General features: G+C 35.7%; 1 protein-coding gene across 4 annotated transcripts in view; it reads right to left on the bottom strand.

Annotated features, from left to right (window-relative positions):
- LOC121313142 (tensin-3-like) overlaps positions 1-20,690 on the bottom strand; it is a 165,238-nt gene that overhangs the window by 9,465 nt on the left and 135,083 nt on the right. For all 4 annotated transcript variants that reach the window (XM_041245357.1, XM_041245354.1, XM_041245356.1 and 1 more), the window contains 5 exons: positions 12,263-12,426; positions 11,544-11,667; positions 11,223-11,303; positions 2,193-2,358; positions 362-1,014 (listed from right to left, as the gene is read on the bottom strand). In XM_041245357.1, coding sequence (XP_041101291.1) covers positions 362-1,014; positions 2,193-2,358; positions 11,223-11,303; positions 11,544-11,667; positions 12,263-12,426 — 1,188 coding nt within the window. The remainder of the gene's footprint in view (positions 1-361; positions 1,015-2,192; positions 2,359-11,222; positions 11,304-11,543; positions 11,668-12,262; positions 12,427-20,690) is intronic.

The following is a 20,690-nucleotide window of genomic DNA, read 5'->3' as shown; positions in this document are numbered from 1 at the left end:
AATAAGTTCAAACTCTTATGACTAACATTATAATTACTGTTATGTTGTTATGGCACCCAGTCCACTTAAAGTTTTCTTTTTAAACAGATTTACATGCATCAGTTTAACTCAATGTTATATAGAGTCTTGGAAATTTAATAATGATTTAAATTAAACCTCACATAATGGTTTATACATGTAAAAGATCATTAAAATGGATTGGCTCAAATCTATTTAATCATCAACTGATTTAATAAGCTTGAGTTTTAAAACATTCAGAACATTCCGGACTACAGGGAAATCACTTGCACAGGAATGATTTATCCATCTTTATACCAAACTGAGAAAAAACAGTCTGAACTATTCAACTAGTCAAATATACCTGGCATGGGTGAAGTGCTTAAAACTTTGGAGAAATCTGGAAGGACACTTGGGAATGGTATGCTGATGGTGCTCCCACTGTGAGGACTGGAAAACCCACTTGAGGAAGGAGATATGGAGCAGAAGGAACGTTCTCCCTCAGAGACCCTCTTCTTTTCTGGCAGCGGAGGTTGCAAAGTTATGTTCATGCCTGTGGGCCTTAAAGTGGGGCTGTGCTGGCTGGGTCCCCCATCTGCTATTAGCAGACCGTGATTATTGTCTAATAAGGCTGACACCTGCATGTTCTCAATGCTGGGAGAGTTTGTGCCCACAGGGAGACTGGCAAACATGGAAGTGTGCTGCCCTTCAAACTGTTGCCCACCACTGACATCGCTGCTGCTACTGCTGTAGCTCCGACAGGCTTTGGTGCCTTGGTTGTTGGCCAGATTATCTTGCTGAAGCTCCCTAGGAGAACTGTGACTGTTTGGGGGTATCTGGGAGGCAGTGTACTGGGACAGAAAAACAGAGTCTTGGCTGGGGCTGACAGAGCTGGCTGAGTACTCTGCATAGCCAAGATAGTGGGTGGTGGACCGGCTCTTCCCGGTCAAAGAGGACTGAAGGGAAACAGGGGGCTTTGAGTTACTCTCTGACCACAGCTGCCCAGAGGACAAGGGGCTGTAAGACAAAAAAAAAAGGAATTCAGTCCGCATAAGGGAAAATTATCATTTTGGTAATTATTTTTTTCATAACCCCTGCTTACAATATTTTCGTTCTACATTCTGCAAAGCATAAACATTTATAGCTGTATTTAAAATGGAAGTACTGTTTTTCAACCTGGGATTGTTTTGTGTATTTAAATAATAAATGATTATAAATTCTAGGTTTTGAAGCAGCTTACTTATAAAACAAGCAAAAAAAACCCCAAAAAAACATGGAACATGTGTCTATACAAAGCAAACACTCTAACAAATATGTGTTGAAGGTGAGTTTCAAATTGATTTTGGGTATACGGTGAGACATTAGTTTAGTTATTAGTTCTTAATTCCAACAACTCTAAATGGGCTGTTATGACACTACTGACAAATATTGCTTATTTTTAAAATACACTGACAGCTTTATATAGACTGGTTAGCCACATACTTATTGTGTGAATTGAGCAATCCTCAAAGTAAGCAACATGGGAAAAACATTACAGTAACCTGTGTGTTGGTGATGGGTGTTAGTGGGAATACAATGTGTGATTGGCTTTGTTTGTTTAACAACTCTGAATGGGCTGTTACCATATTGAACGTCCACAATGTGCTTCAACACTATATGGTACAAATACTGGAAACTTAGGGCAGCCCTTATAACTAGATTTAAATCATGCAGCATTTTTGTATAAAAGGCCACCAAGAAACCATCTCTGACAATAACTTAAGGTTAACCTGCATGCAGCTGTAAAAACTGCCTCACAACACACTGTCAAAAATTTACATGGCAAACTCAACCTGAAAATTTAGGAATGTGATTGGAATGGCTACAGAAATAATTTCTAGGCTTGCCAGCTGAGTGTACTCAATAGATTAGCAAGCTAACCTCCTACAATGAGACAGAGCTCTATTTAAATTAATTTGATGTGTAACTAACACCCACAAGGTAAACACAATCATTACTGAAAACTGTATGAGAATTTTAAGATGATAACTATTTTTAAAATGCTATTTTTTTGACAGGAAAGTGATACATTTACTTTCCAAAATGCTTTAATTAAACATACATCAAAACAAATATTTCTGGTTAATATATGTATGCTATAGTCAAGTATTGAATCTACACACCCATACAAACTAAACTTATTTGAAAGTTGCTACCTTTCTGTTTGTGGGTCTGGTCTACCAGTGGATCCTGAACACATAGATCCTAAGGGTCTCTGACAGGAAGTGGATGTCATCTGGGCATCAGCTCTGTACATGGCTCCCACATTGCTGTCTGACGTCACTGCTGAATGGCTTATGTTCTCCATGTAATTTTTGGGTTCTGTGTATAAATAAAAGGAAAGTGAGTATTAATCACATGTGGAATTCCGTTAAACAATCAACCATAACTTTCAAACTCAGTTATATATTAAAACTAAGTGAAGGCCAAGTTGACAAATGCTGGCAAATTCCTTGGTCAGTGTACAGTATAACCTACAATGTAAACATGAACAGGTTCAACTGTTTAACAGGTGGTGTGATTTTGGGCGGCCACAGCATTCCAGCAGAGCCCATTTAATCCCCTTTCTTAATCAACCTTTCATTGGTGTTGGTAATTGTAACTTATTCAGCTTTCATTCAACCCATTTCACTACTGCTGTCATGGTTTGGTAGCTTGCATTTTTATTCGTCATACTGCTTCCATTTACTGTATGTTACCTGATAATATACTCTGGCCACCTAATCTTTTGGCTTGAGATAAAGATAGCTAGGTACTAGTTCATGTCTTAACAACAAACTTATGAATAACTCTTGCCAACATAGACATCTGCTTTCTTCATTGTTCACCTTATGAACCATATTATGTTACTTTTGAAGATTAAAAGCAAGATGTTTTGAAGAGATCCAATTTCACATTAGACATAGGCATATGGGCTTTCATACATGTTTAATAAAGGTTACTTTCACATCAGTTTCCAAATAGAAAAATGTTATACATGGTAGTGCATCTTTGTCTACTTTATATATAAAATGCACAGAAAAATGCTGTATGGAATGCTAACGCCAAGGTTTAATGCTTCAAATGTAACACTATTTACACGAAGGAACCCTAATCACTTAAAACATAGCTGCAGGGAATAGAAAAGTAGTAAAGCTATCTTTGTGTGCAATAAACAACCACTATCTGTCCTAAAGGCTTTTGTTCCATGTAGTCATGTCCACACATGCCTTCTGATGTCCCAACAGGAGTCTGCAGATTAGCACAAAACAAAGGCTGCCCGCATTCCTTAAAAGATATGAACAACAATTCAAGGACCAGTGAGATTCAACTTGATAGACCAGACTCATCATTCACAAAACACAAAAACAAGACTTTTGGAACAAGGATGCAGTCTTTCAAAGCTTTACAACTGTTAAAATCATTGTGTGAATTCTTATAAAAAGTAAATCTGAAAAGATGCTACTGGAGAAAAAAAAAAAATTGCTTATTATTAAAATACATTGACAGCTTTATATAGACTGGTTAGCCACATACTTTTTGTGTGAATTGAGCAAACCCCAAAATAAGCAACATGGGAAAAATACTAGAGTAACCTGTGTGTTGGTGATGGGTGTTAGTGGGAATACAGTGGGTGACAGGCTTCGTTTGTTTAACAACTCTGAATGGGCTGCTAACACATTGCAGGTTGGTAATAATATTGGTACAGGATCTACTAAACCTTGCAGAGTATTAACATCACAATGCCACAGCTCTCATTTAACAAGCTTCACAGTTTGCTTCTAAAATTGCATCACTCCAAGTATATATATTATACACACATATTATATATATATATATATATATATATATATATATATATATATATATATATATATATATACACTGAGTGTACAAAACATTGGGAACACCTGCTCTTTCCATGAAACAGACCGACAAGGTGAATCCAGGTGAAAGCTATGATCCCTTATCAGTGTAGATGAAGGGGAGACACGTTAAAGAAGGATTTGTAAGCCTTGACACAACTGAGACATGGATTGTGTATGTGTGTTATGCAAAGTGTAAATGGGCAACACAAAAGATTTAAGTGTCTTTGAACCGTGTACAGTAGTAGGTGCTAGGTACACCGGTTTGAGTGTGTCAAGAACTGCAATGCTGTTGGGTTTTTCATGCTCAACAGTTTCCCGTGTGTATCAAGGATGGCCCACCACCGAAAGGACATCCAGCCAACGGCAGGCCAGTGGTCGAAAATGGCACATTGATGAAAGAGGCCAAAAGAGGCTGACGGGAATTGTGCAGACCAACAGACGGGTTACAGTTAGTCAACTGACAGTCCAGTACAACATTGGTGCCGAAAGACCCATAAAAGAATGCACAACTCGTCGTACCTTGACATGAATGGGGTATGGCAGCCGATGACCTAACAGAGTTCCACTTTTTTCAGCAAAACGCAAGAAACTGTGGCTGCAGTGAGCTAAGGATCAAAAACACTGGATACTGGAGGACTGGAAAAACATTGCTTGGTCTGATGAATCCCAGTTCCTGCTGTTTCATGCTGATGGGAGGACTAGGGTATGGAGAAAACCACATGAGTACATGCATCCATCATGCCGTGTGTCAACACTGCAGGCTGGTGGTGGTGGTGGTGTGATGGTGTGGCATGTGTTTTCATGGCACACATTGGGCCCCTTGATAAAAGTGGAGCAACGTTTGAATGCCACAGGATATCTGAACATTACTGCCAATGAGGTGCATCCCTTCTTGGCAGCAGTGTATCCATCTGCTAATAGATTTTTTCAGCAGGATAATGCCCCATGCCACAAGGCTAGGATTGTCCAGGAATGGTTCCACGAACATGACAGTGAATTCAGCTTACTGCAATGGCCTGCCCAGTCAGCAGATGTCAATCCAGTGGAGAATCTGTGGGATGTTTTGTACACTTAGTGTGTGTGTATGTGTGTGTGTGTGTCTATATATATATATATATATATATATATATATATATATATATATATATATATATATATATATATATATATAATTTAAAATAATTGAAATACAAACAATTAAATTACATTCCTTTTAAAACAAAGCAATAAAGAAATCCCCTGCAATAAAATGTGTGGTCTTTTAATCTCATTTTCATTCCACTGTCTATTCCTACAAATCAGTTGTGAGACAGATATTTTCCCATTTGCAAACAGTGCCATCCATTGTGGAGCATTCCTTATGTTTCTGCAGGCTATGCACAAGCAAATTCCTTCCCGCCATGAAAGCTGCATTCAGTTGATAGTTTAAAAGAATCACTCCCTCTATTGCAGCAAAACCACAAACTAAAATCCTCACTCACCTGATTTTCCAAAACCTGGTGAGTAAAATATATTTAAGTATTCAGAAAATAGTTTGTCTTCAACCTCCCTGTCTGCCAATGAGGACAGTAAGAAAGTGGAAAGTACTGCCCACTGACCTCTTGAACCCGACATGTCACAGCATAATCCATTTATAGTATGTAGAGTGACTTGAGCAATTTAATGATCTACTTATTTTAATTACCTTTTTATTTTGGCCCGTATTTTAAATTGACTTCGATTTCAAGTTTTCAAATAAGGTGATGCTTTAATTCTATAGTAACTATGTGTTCTTTAGGTTTCTATAAATACAAATCAAACCAGTATTGTTTTAACAAAAACTCTACTGCAATGCTCTGGTAGGCCTTAAGTTTGACATACAAAGGCTATGAGAAGTCAGGAAAGTCTTGGAAATCTTAGAACAGAAATCTTTTTAGTACCATTTGTTAAAATGATGAATTTGCACAAATATTATCTGCTATAAATGCTGCTGTAGGCAAAGCCCAGATTAAAAAGAATATAAAGCTACTTTCAATCAAATTGTTGAGTGACACATACTGCTGGCCTAGACTGTTCAGGGACCTGATATCTGAAAAAAAGGACAGCCTTTCCTTAATGGCTTGGAGCTGCTTTTTGTGAAGTTAACTCAGTTTCTGTTAGATTTATTTATCACTTGGCTGCACCTAGCTTTAAATGTAGTTTTTGCACATGCTGAGATAATCCTAGCCTCCCTTTTTCAAAAGAATGCATTCAACTGTTGTTGCTAGCATCTCTCTCAAGTGTTCTCAGGTCACACATATATGTCAAATGTGACGTCCACCTCAACACTCAACAAGTGGAGTTTTAATATCACCTCACAGATATCCTTTAAACTTAGGGTAAATATGTCAGAGACAATAAACAATAAACCCCTAATCTTTGTACTTGTATGTCAATAAAATTAGTTCATTAAAAGAGGCATCTAAAATAAAAATGTATCTTAATTGACTGACAACATTTAGCACGGTAAAATGAATTAGTTCTGTAATACTTAAATTATTTGTAAAACAATGCGCCTGCAAAAATAATTATATTATGCCCTTTTTAAATTAAGTATACACTAATATTTTATCATGACACTAAGCTGTTAAGCAGCCTACAGTCAATACTGATGGTCTATTATGCAGGGAGATCTTCACGCAGTTTTCTGACTGAAATACATACATGCAATATATTCCAAATAAAATTGAATGCTTCTGTTGGATTTTAAGAACACAGTGTTAAATGATTTATTGATTGAAAAAAGGCATGGTGAACTTATGTTACATAGCCATCTGTTTATGATAATAAAGCTCATTCAAGATAAAATTAGGATACCGACACAATGCTCCTTTGCTCGTTTCTGATTTCCAGATTTCTTTCACTTCCTTTAGAAAACAGCAGCACAGCAGGCAGTTGATTGTCCTTTTTACCTGTATTCTCTGCAATGTTGCAAACTCTGTATTTGATATCATTTGCATATAGATGCTCATCAATTCACTCTCTCTAACAAAGGAATTAGGAGAGACTGATTTCTTCCAGTACAATCAGTTTTGATCTACTTCTGCTGCTGATGCAAATGAACAGATTTAAAACTGCCTTTCATTTCAGTCCAGGTAGTAGATGGAAGCAGAACTTTAAGCATGTCAAGACACAATAGTCCCTTAAACAAGTCCTTGACCATAACATCCATTATTTCTTATATAGTCAAACCCACAGACCTTAACAATACTGCACTATATACTGAGTTGAAAGGGGGTTGTATTTATCAATCAATGTTATATTTTAAACAAATGCGACCAAGTGGTAATGTAAAATAACATTAAGTGTTTCTGAGCTATACCGTCACAATTAAATTTTGCATATACTTAAAATTTCTGTTCATCCTACTTTAAGCACCAAAGCTTTTATTTTGTCTTACTCTCTTCGCATATACTTTTAGTATTTTTTTTTTTTTTTTTTTTTTTTTAATAAACTGGCAATACATTTAGCAAAACTGTCTTTTTATGATTACAATGTTTTTTTTTTTTTTTTTTTTTTTTTTGCAAGCTGCTTTACTGGCATTTTTTTTTTTCTTCAGCAATTTCTGCCAAAGCCAGACTGCAACATCCAAGAGCTCTTTTTTTCCCCCAATGCATTTATTTGCCAAGCCTGCCCTCTGAATAACAATTAAGGCTTTAACTTCATTACCACAGACTCTTTATACTAATAATGAAGACACAGAAAAATCATAAGTATCAAAAATTTTTACACAAATACATATATATAATATATATATATAGTCTATATGTCTCAGATCTAAAAATGCACAGTGCCACCCTATAGTCTCTTTTCCACTACAGGATCGTGCTTCACTGCCCTCTGAATAACAATTAAGGCTTTAACTTCATTACCACAGACTCTTTATACTAATAATGAAGACACAGAAAAATCATAAGTATATATATATAAATATATATATATATATATATATATATATATATATATATATATATATATATATATATATATATATATATATATTATAATATATATATATATATAGTAAGTGTCTCAGATCTAAAAATGCACAGTGCCACCCTATAGTCTCTTTTCCACTACAGGATCGTGCTTCACTGCTTGCTGAGTAAGTCCAGACAATGCTGACTGTTTCAAACAGTAGGCTTTTTTTAAAACACTGAAAAAACACAATCCCCCTCCCAAAAAAAGAAAAGACACTGCACCTCAAAGAGTTTACATACCTAAAGAAGTGGTCATGATGGAGAGTTTTTCATAGGAGAAGCTGTAGTGCACAAATTGTCCAAAAGCTATAAAGCTCAGGAAGCAAGCAAGCAAATCTCTCCCTCTGCTGTTTACCAACACCACCAATAGTCTCAAGCTTACCAGAGCACAGATTTACACAAGGCTTTCCACAGTATCAGTATCTCTCTTCCTCTATAATAAACTGTTCCACTAGAATGTAAAATGGTGGCTAGGAATCCCAGTGGCTAAATGTACTAAATGAAGTCATTCACTCAATGACAGACTTGTTCACTTGATCCTGGAATGAAGATAATTCCATGATTGTTTCTGTTACTTTGCTTCTTGTTGTTACACTCAGACTGCTCATTCAGTTCATGCTCTGATGACTCTACTGCCTCATTTCCATCTGAGGTCTTTTTTTTGTTGTTGTTGTTTGTTTGTCTGACTCTCAGCTTTGCTTTTTTGCCTACCCAATCTGCTTCCTCCAATCAAAAGGCAGTACCACAGGTCAGGGGTCATAGTTGCCCTTTTTTGGATGAAGGTCCTATGCTGGATTCTTTACTGTCCTAGAGTCACTCATCCTTAAAAGGTCCTTCTTTATTAAACTGACCCTATACTAAATGTATTCTTAAAGGCATGCATGACCCATGTTGTGTCAGCATGTGCTGTAGCAACTTCTTGATAGGCCTTATACCTCTGTAAAAATGGGTGACTGACTGTGGTGTAAGCTAGCATGCATTGAGCCACTTAACTATTCTCTGTTTCAAAAATAAAATTAGCTCCTAAAGCTACTATTTGTAATAAACTGATTAGTACCTTACTCAATAACTAATACATCTATTCAGCAATTAATCAACATTTTTCAATTATTGAAACAAATACAACAACTATTTACATCAGGCTTAGAGAAACTTTTTTTTTTTTTTTTTTTTTTTTTTTTTTTTTTCTGATAGTTTTGGAGAAATACCTAAACTGCTGTTTCACAAAGCAAATATTAAAACTATAGCATCAACTGTTTAGTCAATTTAAAACAACACTTTCTAGTACGACTCAATGACAAAAAAAAAAAGCTACAATATTGATCATACATCATATGACTCCTCATTTTAGCATTGAGATTTAGAATTATCAGGTCTGGATTATGTTTGTTGCCCATATGTTTGCCAAGTAGAAGCCAATTCTTATTCACGTATTGACACTATTACAGCGGTTTATTGTATTCAAATGCATTAATAACATATCGTAGTACAGTGTTTGAGGTTTATCTGGGTCAATTCTGAGTGATGGAATGTAGGCATTAACTTTATAAATATCAGGCAAACACTTATTCTGTTAATAGAAAATATGTTAGAATTATTTCTGGGGATTTGATGTTAGTCCACTTTTAGTAGGTTTTAAGAGGCTAGCTAGAAACTTGAGGACTACTTGTGGCAAAAGCATTGTATATTGTCAGTCCCTGGTCTCAGAGATTTGGTAATAAATCTCACTGGCAAATTAGGAATCAAAGCAGTTGGCATTAGAATTCTATTTTATAATACAGAACTATAAAACAAACAATGGTATCAGTACTTAAGAAACGATTTCAGCACTGCAGACAAAACATGACTGACAGGAAGCCATGTCTTGGGTATGTCCTTATATAATATGTTATGTTATTTTAAGCCTGATATCTGTTATTAGCTGTTGTGTCTTTGTTACTTCTAATTTATTTATTTTTCTGTACTTAATGTATTATGCATTGTTTTTTTACTGTAACGGTATCTAGCACAGCACTTTTTGATGGTGGTCCACTATAAAAGGCGCTATATAAAATAAAGATTGATTGATTTTCAGTTAGACCCACTATTTATTTAGTTTATCTAAGGGCTATCTTTCAGTATAGTTAGCTCATGTTCAAAGGGTTAATAATCTCCTTATCTTACTATAATTCTGTATGCAGATGACGCATTGTCAAAAATGGTTAGGTAGATAAAGATTTAAACAAGTAATGCTACTTATCAAAGTAGTAAATGTGTCGTTCCTATGTTAAACTTAAACACTGTACTTATGTTTCATGCTGGTAACATTTATATTTACATTTCACATCAAAGGAAGAATCAGCAATACTCTCTAAGCACCGTCTGTGAACACATTTTTAAGAAGCACTAATATTAATTTATATTTTCCATTCTTTCACGGCTCCTCAAGTTTTTAAATGGGTACAGCAATACAGTGCACAAATACAAATAAAATGGAATGACTGTACAAATATATTAAAATGGTTGCTCAAAGTGAAAGGTGATTGATGCTGTTGTTGCAGTTCACATGGCGAAGCAGCCAATCATGTTCCTGTTGACCACCTGTCACAAACATCTGCTCATTACACACAGATCACTTCTCAATCGAAACAGCAGGACCAGGCAATTCAAACTAGCCCCCCAAAAAGCTACTTCCACCATGGTGCAGAATACCAAATACTTTATCTGTAGTTTGTTTTACACTGTTAAATAGATAGTAAAGTTTTTAATGACAGATACATTTGCAAAGCACAAATATTTTTTCATTGTCGTGCTTTTTCTATAATATTATTATTATTATTATTTATTTACAAATTTTGCTTTTTATGCGTATAAATCTCATCTCACACTGTAGATCTGGATTACCGTGGAAAACAAACATGCAAGACATTGATGCTTCCTTATTGTTCGCAATCTACAAAACAAGCATCAATTAACAGCTTTTAATGGCTCTACAACGGCTCTCAGATTGCTCACGCTAAAGGGGTGAAGAACACTTTTTTGTTGCAGTTTCCAAGGGTGAGAGCTTTTAAAAATACTGTAATTCATAGGTTGTACATGTGAATAACTGCCAGCTCTAATCTAACTTTACATGCTATTAAAACTGTTTGGTTAAATCACACTGTGCTTAGACCAGCAAAGTTTTCAGAGATGAACAATGAAATACACAGTGCACTACAAATGACCAAAGAATCTCATGTACCACGTGGAATCGTTTCTTTGCCCACTTCTACTGACATGTATTATTAATAAGTGAGTTTTTAAATAAACAACTGTTTCTTGCAGTCCCATTTGATGAAAAGGTTAAGACGAGTTGTCCTACCTTGTGTCAGCCTGTACATCTCTGAGTTACTGCTAGTCGGTGGGTCACAAAGGCCCATCATAGAAAAATCTGGACTTTTTACTATAAGAAAGAATTAAAAAAAAACAGCAGTTTAGAATACAATACTGAATTCCTCAACTACAGTGGTAAGTGTATTGATTCAATCAATTGCTTCAGACTTCAAGAAAAATAAAGGCCTGATGAAAAAATGAAATATGCTCTTCATTAACCTAAAAAGTGAAGTAAGAAAATGTCTTTTACGACGTCAAACTGTCTTACTCTGAAATGTGTACACGGGTCTCCAGTGGAAAATCTGCTTACCATATGGTGTTGGTGGGGAGATGGGAAAGGCTGGTGTTGGAGGAACCATTTCACTGGCAGATCCCATTGGAGACATGATCCTGCCATCTATTTCATCATTGCCTTCTCTGTATCTTGAAGTACACTGAAACAGAGGAAAGAAATAGTAAGCCTTCAGTAAGTGTACGAATGCATGGGAAACATTTTCTTTGGAGAATTCTAGGGAACTGAACATGTTTGATTCCTTAATTATCTAACATATTTTACTCTTCTGTAAAAGTGTTAGAATTTGCTTCTCCACTGCTCTTCTGATATATTGACTTAGCTTGGAAGTGCAGATGAGAAGAGGGCTTCAATTCAATGTGACATTAGTTCCCATGTTATATTGGGTGCGTTAAGTAACTGAGATGCTCAGAGCAGCTCAGTGTAAGAACTCACATCAGTATTCGTAGTCTCATTCCTACTGAGCAGCTCAAAACGCTACAGAGCAGATTTCATCAGCAATTTCAGTGAGTGGAAAAATTCTTGCTCTGAGCCTCTCAGTTACTTAACCCTCAGCATTGCCCTGTATCCCCTTTTCTGAGCATTCCTTGCGTGAGCCTCTTCTAGAAGTGGTAAAGGCAATAGAAAACACCCCTGAATATCTTTGGGAAATTATGTAGAGATGTCCTAGATAGAGGAAGGGTCTGAATTAAAAAATGTAATACATTTATATTGCATTTGTGTTCTTGTTTCCTTACCTCTGAAGTTTGCACATTTGTAGTATATGGCAGTATGTTCTGGGACTTTTCAGCCTTCATCCACCCAGGCCTGCTGAATACTGAGGTTCCTGTTGCATCATTATCATACTGACCAACACTTAGTTTCCTTGTCCTTCCATTTGTTGCATCATTAGCTTGCACATCTGCAAATGTAAAGTATTTAATAATTAGAAAATGCTCATCTAAAATATATGTGACTTATTCATACACACTTAGGTCTATATAATGCAATTAAAAATGTAGACAAAAAGGGTGTACAAAATTTAATAATGTTGTTACAGACGTATCCTTCACTTTGGTTTCCAATTATTTTATTGCTTCCATTTTTCATGACATCCTTGAAACATTTTTTTGAGTTTGATCTCAGACCATTAAAACATGTTTCTCGGTAGTTCCTCACAAGGGCTTTTTGCGTCATCAATATCAGACTACTGATAGTGGCGTTATGATAGGCTAGTTGAGATACTGCTGCTGCTAATAAGAGCCAATGAGTGTGATTATTATTTTTTTTCATAGCAGGGAGGTGAGACTAATACTCAAATTAGCCTGATATGAGAAAATACTGCGATGCACATCACTAAATACAGTAAAGCATCCTTACCACCATAAATATTAATAACCTTTTTATTATTTAACTCGTTTCACTGTACAGTTAAAATAACATCCTACTACAGGGTTGGTAAGAGGTTATAACCCTCAGCAAGGAGTAACAAGATCCCGCAATGAGTGTTTTAATGTCGAACTGTAGACATAAGAGGGGGCAAATAAGCATGCCCCTGCCTCCTCACTGTCTGTTCAACCCCAAGTACTAAAGTAGTCTTTGTCATCTGAAATTGTGTGTCTGAGGAGTCCAAACCAAGAAAACTTATCCCAGATTTTATATATGTGTATTTGTGCTTGCCACATATTTTTTGATGCATTTCAAAGATAGAAAGGTAAAGCTAAAAATGTAAAAAAAGTGTACAAAATCACTCAATGTTTTGTAATTTGACCAAACATCAATATTTTTCAACAAAACTTTCAGGAAATATTGCACGGTACCTCAGGTCATAAGATAATGTTTTTTTACACATGTATCTCTTTGAAAACTCTAAGCAGAATACATAATAATAATAATAAAAAAATATACTATATATATATACATATATATATATATATATATATATATATATATATATATATATATATATATATATATATATATATATATATATATATATTACTGAAAAAAATAAATTTGTATGGTTTCAGAAGTACTTTATAATGTCCCCAAGTGCTTTGAAAAAAAGAAAAAAGGGCACCAATTTCAAGATGCTACTGCAATGAATTTATTTTTTGTGAATTGTTACAGGAAGAGAGTCAAATACAGCTAAAAAAGGTTAGACTTGTGTGATATCAAAACAAGCAATTAAAAAAAATACATTATGAAAGTCTATATACACATTACATTAAAAAAAAAAAAAACATAAGTTAGTGTGACAGAGATCGAATGATTCTTGATGTCAGATTTCCCTCCTGACCTGTGAGGGCGCTGTGTTAAGGAAACAGAGTATCCTTGACTGGATGGCTCGACAGTTAATTACCAGGGTTAAGCAGAAGTCGGCCATCTAGAAAGGGGGGCAGAACTACGGTACAATAAATAATTGAACTGGAAGGGAAAAGATGTGGCATCTGTGGACTTGAGAAGCAGTTACACTCGTTAACCAAGGGGTCATGGTTGACAGTACTTAATGGGACGTAGGGATGTGAACTGGTCCTTTGTAAACTGGAAGGTGAAACCTGTGTTGTTATCGTGAGTGTTTTGTTTGTTTCTTGTCTTGTCTAAAAATACTGTTTGTTAATATTTAGACGGCTGAAATATATATGATCTGAAGCTGTCGTCAAAGGCCAGCACTAAACCTGGATCAACACCACTGCACTTCACTAGAGCACACACTGTGGACTGTTTGTTTGTGTCTGTGTTACATATGAGTGAATAAAAACAGAACTGTATATTATTTGGAAACCAAACATTTAACACTGCATTGTATTGCCTAGTAACATTGTTTATTATTTACTGTTGTTACACAATCAGGCAATTGGATTACAAATTAAACACACTGCACCTGGATATCATTGTCTGACTTTCTTGATTACTCCTGCATTACCTTCACCTGCACATAGTTAACCACTTTGCCACAGTTAGTAACAATTGGATGATTAAAGTCCCTGTCTCAAGAGTCGTGTATGTCTTTTAATATACATCCACATGCCGCTGTCATTACAAATAAGTGTACAAGGAAGTTTAAATGTGTGAAACAGGAATGTGATCCTGACAGACAGCAGGTTGTCATATGTACAGCTGTTTGAAAGCCTGAACTATTACTTTCCACATTGAGCCTGAGGCCTGGAAACTGTACTAAATCAAGGAAGGGAACATGTTGAGTTTGTAAAGGTCAGCCAGGCCAAGTTCAAAAGTTTACAGAATTTTCTAGCCATAGAACTTATCAAGCCATATGAAATTTACATTTTAACCTGGGACCTGACGGTTGCCTTACTGTTTTTTTTTTTTGTTTTGTTTTTTTTAAGGTCAGAAAGATGAAACGAGACCAAGTGTAATTTTCTACTGGGATATTCAAGTGCTAAAACATTTGAGTCGAATATATTTAAAAAGGAAATTACACCATTGTTCTCAAATTGTGTAGTTGTCTCACTCTTGGATGTCAAGCCAAATATGAACTACGGTACTTACTGTACCGGTATGCTTTTTAGTAAATATTTATATATGGTAGGTAAAATATGCCTAGGAGCCCTCAATTTACCATTTGGTTGCTAGTGATTCAGTTAGACAAGTAGTTATTTTCAAATGAACAATTACAAAAAGGCAAACACATGCTGTGGCTTGGAATGACACCTATGTCTGGAAAGCCTGCCAAGTTCAATTCACTGGGACAAAGATCGCTTTATTCTAGGCGAACAGTAACTGGGACAGTATCAAACACAGACTGCTTCATGCCACTCAACTTGTAATACATAATGGGATGAAGAAAATTAAGAAAACAGATCTAAATCTAAAATTTAGAAATATATCTAGTAGTGCATTTGTTACACAGTATTTTGTGGCCCCAGCAGTATAAACGTCATTGCACAATTGATCCATTCTTTGCTATCATTTTAATGCATGTAAAACTGTATTCAATCACATTTTTGATTATCAAACATTTCAACGTACAATTATCATTATGAAGAAAGAATGGCATTCAATGGCCTTAATGTAAAGGTAGAACATCACAACCAACATTTACCATAGTGCATGTTCATGTGAAAGTCTCAGTGTACGCATGAAGGACAGATCGGTTTTCCAATGATGTGGTAAAGAATGTTTTATCACAACTGGACAGATGCTTGACTGAATACAGGTAGAAATATTGTCACATTATTATATACTCAGATAAAGCTGTTGTATTGAATGCTACAGAAGCTGCAGATGTTTTGAAATCCCAAATCACATATTGTTTCAGGCAAGGCATAAAACAAGCCTGTGACAGGGAGGACCCTGTCGCTGGTTCAGCTGCGCTGCTGCTTGCAAACAAGAAAGCTTGCCAGGAGCTGAGCTGATTGGGAGGTCCTGACTGGCTGGGGTGGCGTGCCCAGGGAGCCTGTTTAACAATGCAGCAGTGCCAGTGTTTGAGGCTACAGAGGCGGACGCTGAAGAAAGCCTTGGTGTTCGTTTACACCAAGAAGGAGAGCGTCCGCTCCACGAGAAAACTAAAACCCTTCCACTCCAAGACGGTGCTCGTGAAGGCATTGCACAGCTGAAGCCATCAGGAAGAGGCTGGAGTTGTCGGGGCTTTGCTGGGTTAGTTTAGGTGACTTGATCCCAACAACAGTGTAGCAAGGATTTCATGGGGTAGGTTCCTGCAGCGACTCTTTTAGTGAGGCTAGTGTTCGCTGTGTGTGGCAAACTTATTTTTTAGCTTTGTTTTGTTTTCTTTATTAAATCTGACACTAGGGCTACTATTGCTGGTATCCTAGTGGCAGCCCTAGTGTTGTTAATAAATCTGCATGCCTGTGTCCGATTCTCTATTTATCCTTGGTGACCCACGTAGGTAATATTGCCCTGTTATAAAGTCTGTGTACGAATTTTAATGTCTCCACTTTACAAGACAGCATTTTTGTTTTGTACTATAATGAACTCTAACCATGGCAAAATACAAGTTGTTAATTACCTTGTTATGTAAAATAAAAAAAGTAAAAATAAAGCTCAAAACACAAGACTTAAAATATAATTATCGGCTGGAGATAAAATTCGAACATTTAAAAAAATATATTATTTCTGAAAGCAAGCTAGAAAATGTTTACGATTAAAAATAACATAATAGCTACCACTTGGAGACATATCTATATTGCATAAGTAATTAAAGTTATGGGCGAGAGGAGACCATTTTGACCTAACTATGCTTATCTAGAAACATGTATTCCAGAGCAAGACAGCTGTTGAAGGATCCCAATTAATCAGAAGTAACATGGCTTTGCAACCCATTCTGTACACATCAGTCTCTGTAGAAGTGCAATGGGAAATTAAAACCTACCTAAGGCTCCTTTGAATGATGAAAAATATGTCTCTCTTTGCCATTCACAAAAGATCGTATTAGTAGCATCCACACAGACGTAGCGCTGCTTAACTCAGACATCACATACTACCTCACTGTTAACTTCCACCTAAAAAAAAGTTGATGACCCGACCTAGAGGCTATGTTAAAGTACAACAGGTATCTACTGCTATGTTCTAACCTCTTATGTTGTGTAACCCAATCCCGGTTGTAGGAGATAACCTTCCTACTTGTGTAAATTAAAAACAGCTGCAGGAATGCAAAGTAACAAAAACAAGCTACTTGGATTTGGAATAACATGAAGCATATTTTTTGGTTCAATCTGAGTTGAAAATGCCCAGTTCTTATATTAATATATTTATACACATACATGTATATTAAACTGGATATCTTGCATTATTACATTTTCTCAGCTCCCCGTGTGTTGTTGTTTAAGCCTAATTGAAATGTCTGATTACATGTGTTATGTTTTCTGGATAAACTCACATACTATGAAGTACAGAACAACTTTTTTTTTTTTTTTTTTTTTTTTTGCTCTGGAGTGCGTACCCCAGAGTTGAAGTTTCAGTCTTTGGGAGCAAGGTTCTGTATCCCCATTGACTCTCACTCAAACACCACATACAATATGTTTCTTTACATCTCATATTTAGATATGACAAGCCAACACTGTATTTAAATTGAAATACTTCTCTGAAGTGTCAATAGCTAACTGAACATCCAAACCTTAGTTTATCTTAGAATGAAATTGAAGATTTAAGTATATGATCATTTCCAAAATTATTTGTGACATTATTTTTTTTGTTTCACCATGCAAAAACACAAACTCCAAAATCACTTTCTCCCCTCATGCCATACTGGAGTGTCTCAAAATGAAGTCATAAGTTAGGTAAGTTAAAACAACAATAGGAGTCATCAGTTCACCAACTGAAAGCAGATCCTAAAAACATTCATGGGAAAGTTCTAATGCACCTTCATACAAAGACAGGGGAACAAAACAGTTGACATCTTTTTTTTTTTGTGCCATAGACATTAACACTATCGGTTTAGGGCTACAGGCGATGTCTCAAAAAAAAAAAAAGAATAGAAAATAAAAGTTCTTCTCGAAACACACTGGGACATGATGGTTTTTTTTGAAGACACAGACAGGTGGCAGACGGGTAAGGTGACATTGTGTTCAATGACAGTAAATGCTCTGGAAATTAAACTGTCTGCCACTTTTGTCTCATGAATGCATGGATTGTTGTTGTTGAATAAAACAATGGCTAAAAACATAAAAAGCAAAAAAAAAGAAATACATTTTTTATCTTGCAAGTATAATTGAGATGCTGTAAAGTAGTGTTGGCTATGCTCCGGCTCAGGAGCCCTGGAGCCAGCTTTGTGGACTGGAGCTGGAGTGGAGCTTGCCAGTTTTCGGAGCTGAGATTCACATAAAAAAAAAAAAAAAATCCTAATTATTCAGTTCAAATATTTGAATGAACAAAATAAATAAGTATATAAAAAAAAAACTAAATGTAAATTCAGAAGTACTTTAATGTACATAGTATTTCTATGATATAAGGAGTCGTCGAAAATTATTAACGAGAATATTGTATTCCCCTATATGCAGCCATTACCTTTTATGAGACCCAGTGCAGGCTTATAGAGAGGGTCTCTTCATAATCGCAGAGTAAGAGGACTATGAGTGAAAGATAATAGTCAAATGCAATCGGAAACATACATAGCAAGCAAAGAGCAAAAAGCAAAAGAGATAGCTTCTTCAGTCTTTGAGTAAAGCTATATAATCAAATTGCAAAATGTAAAATACCAAACAAGCAAAGAAAGAAACACAAGAGACATCTTCTTCGGTCTTTGAGTAAAGTGTCGTGATATAATTTAACGCAAAACACGTCCCGGGCAGATCTAAGAATTTCTACGACAGTTAGACCATATATTTATATATATATATATATATATATCTATTATATATATATATATATATATATATATATAATATATTCCTTACAGAAATGTATATTACTGTACAGTTAACTATTGTATATTATCATTACACCAAGACTAAAAAAAATGTACCGTAAAAAACTAATATACTACTACTGCTACCTGTTAACTAGGTTACTGGCTGAGAACCTCGTTTCTCCTGTTAATTTCGCACAGGGGAAAGTTCCTGGACCCGTGGCAGAGAATGCCCTGCATAATTGCATCGACCCTGTCTGCGTGCTTACATCAACAGCTAAGAAGTCCTTGGGACCGAGCGGGTGAGAGCAGAGAGGGTTCTGTCAATGTACAGCAGGTTACGTACGATTATTACAAATACATCAACAGAAAGGGGCTCAATCCCAGAATGTCACTACGACTACTCTTTTGTACAGCGGTATCGGTGCTATGCTTTAGTGCGAGAGGACCCAGGTTCGCGCACGCCCTCTGCCTGTGTGTGGATTCCTCGCCCTGTGTGATGCACCTGCCTGCGGGAACAGAGATCGCTACAATACACTACTACTATGACTACTTGATTACTACTAATAATAATAAAGACTACAGTTCTGAAAATGTTACAACCCTGCTAGGATTATTTGCCATTATATATAAACATTAAGCAATCATGGAAGTTTTTTTTTTTTTTTTTTTATATATATTTATATATATATATATGTGTATGTGTGTATATATGTATATATATATATATATATACTGGAAATATATATATATTGGAAATGCTGTACAGAAAAGTTAGAGATTTACTGTGAAACTAAAACAGAGCAAGGCCATTATAAAAAAATAAACAAACAAACAAACTGCTGTGTGAAAATAATGTTTCATATCTTTACAGGATGTTCATTCTTGGAGAAATAGAGGGATTATTTTTTTTCTTTTAACTTTTGGAATGTGGCATAAATTTTTGATGTCTGAAAGCTTCAGCAAGAAACAATGCTGTGAAAGAAAAAACAGCCGACAGTGGTATTCTCTTGGCCTGAAATACCTACAGTAGACACTCAATGAAATCAAGTAGTACAAAGATTTTATCTGCATAAAGGAATGCTTACTATTGCTATCAATGAAAAGGAGAGGATAATGTTATATTAGCAACGCAACTAGTATGCCTGTGATTTTGGCATGAAAACTACATATCTCAACAGCTAAGCCTTATCAGACTAGACAACAATTTGTAAAACAGATATAACTAACCGTCTGCCACAGATTAAGAATTGGCCAGGTTAAAGATTCTATATGCATTTTATTTTTGTGCCTGACTTTTTATAACATTTCTAAGTTTGTCATATTAAGCACATGCCAGAAAATATATTTATTAATCATTCTGATAATGTCACAGACTTTTCTGGCCACCTGGTTGATGTAAATTCTGTTATATGTTCCTTTTGCACTCTCGATGTAAAAGCCAATCAGTTTCATATTAAGACCACACTTTAAAGTTTGACTGGCAAAGATAAGCAGACAAATACAGAGTTTATACTTGAGGAAAATAGGCTGGCACAGGAGATTGAAACGGATAGATGGTAAACACAGAAGCATGTCTTATAGCATTCAGTAAAATCCAAGTGAAACTTGAATTAACCGGTCACCAGAAGGACTGTGATTACCATCTGAGTTCCCATCTGGATCTGAGCAGTTCCTAGGATTCCTGAACACATCAAAATTCCAGAAGATTACTTTTGGGCAACACAACAAAGACATGGTAAATTTACTTTCGGACAGTATAAAAATTTAATAAAAAAAAAATAAAACACAAAAGAAGGTTAAAAAAGTATAGTGCTCCCCCTTTATACTATGGAACAGGTTATAGGGAGTTACGGTCAAAG

This window comes from Polyodon spathula, chromosome 3 (genome assembly GCF_017654505.1).
Source record: "Polyodon spathula isolate WHYD16114869_AA chromosome 3, ASM1765450v1, whole genome shotgun sequence".
NCBI lineage: Eukaryota > Metazoa > Chordata > Actinopteri > Acipenseriformes > Polyodontidae > Polyodon > Polyodon spathula.
The sequence above is the reverse complement of the archived record's forward strand: the minus strand, read 5'-3'. Positions and strand labels throughout refer to the sequence as shown.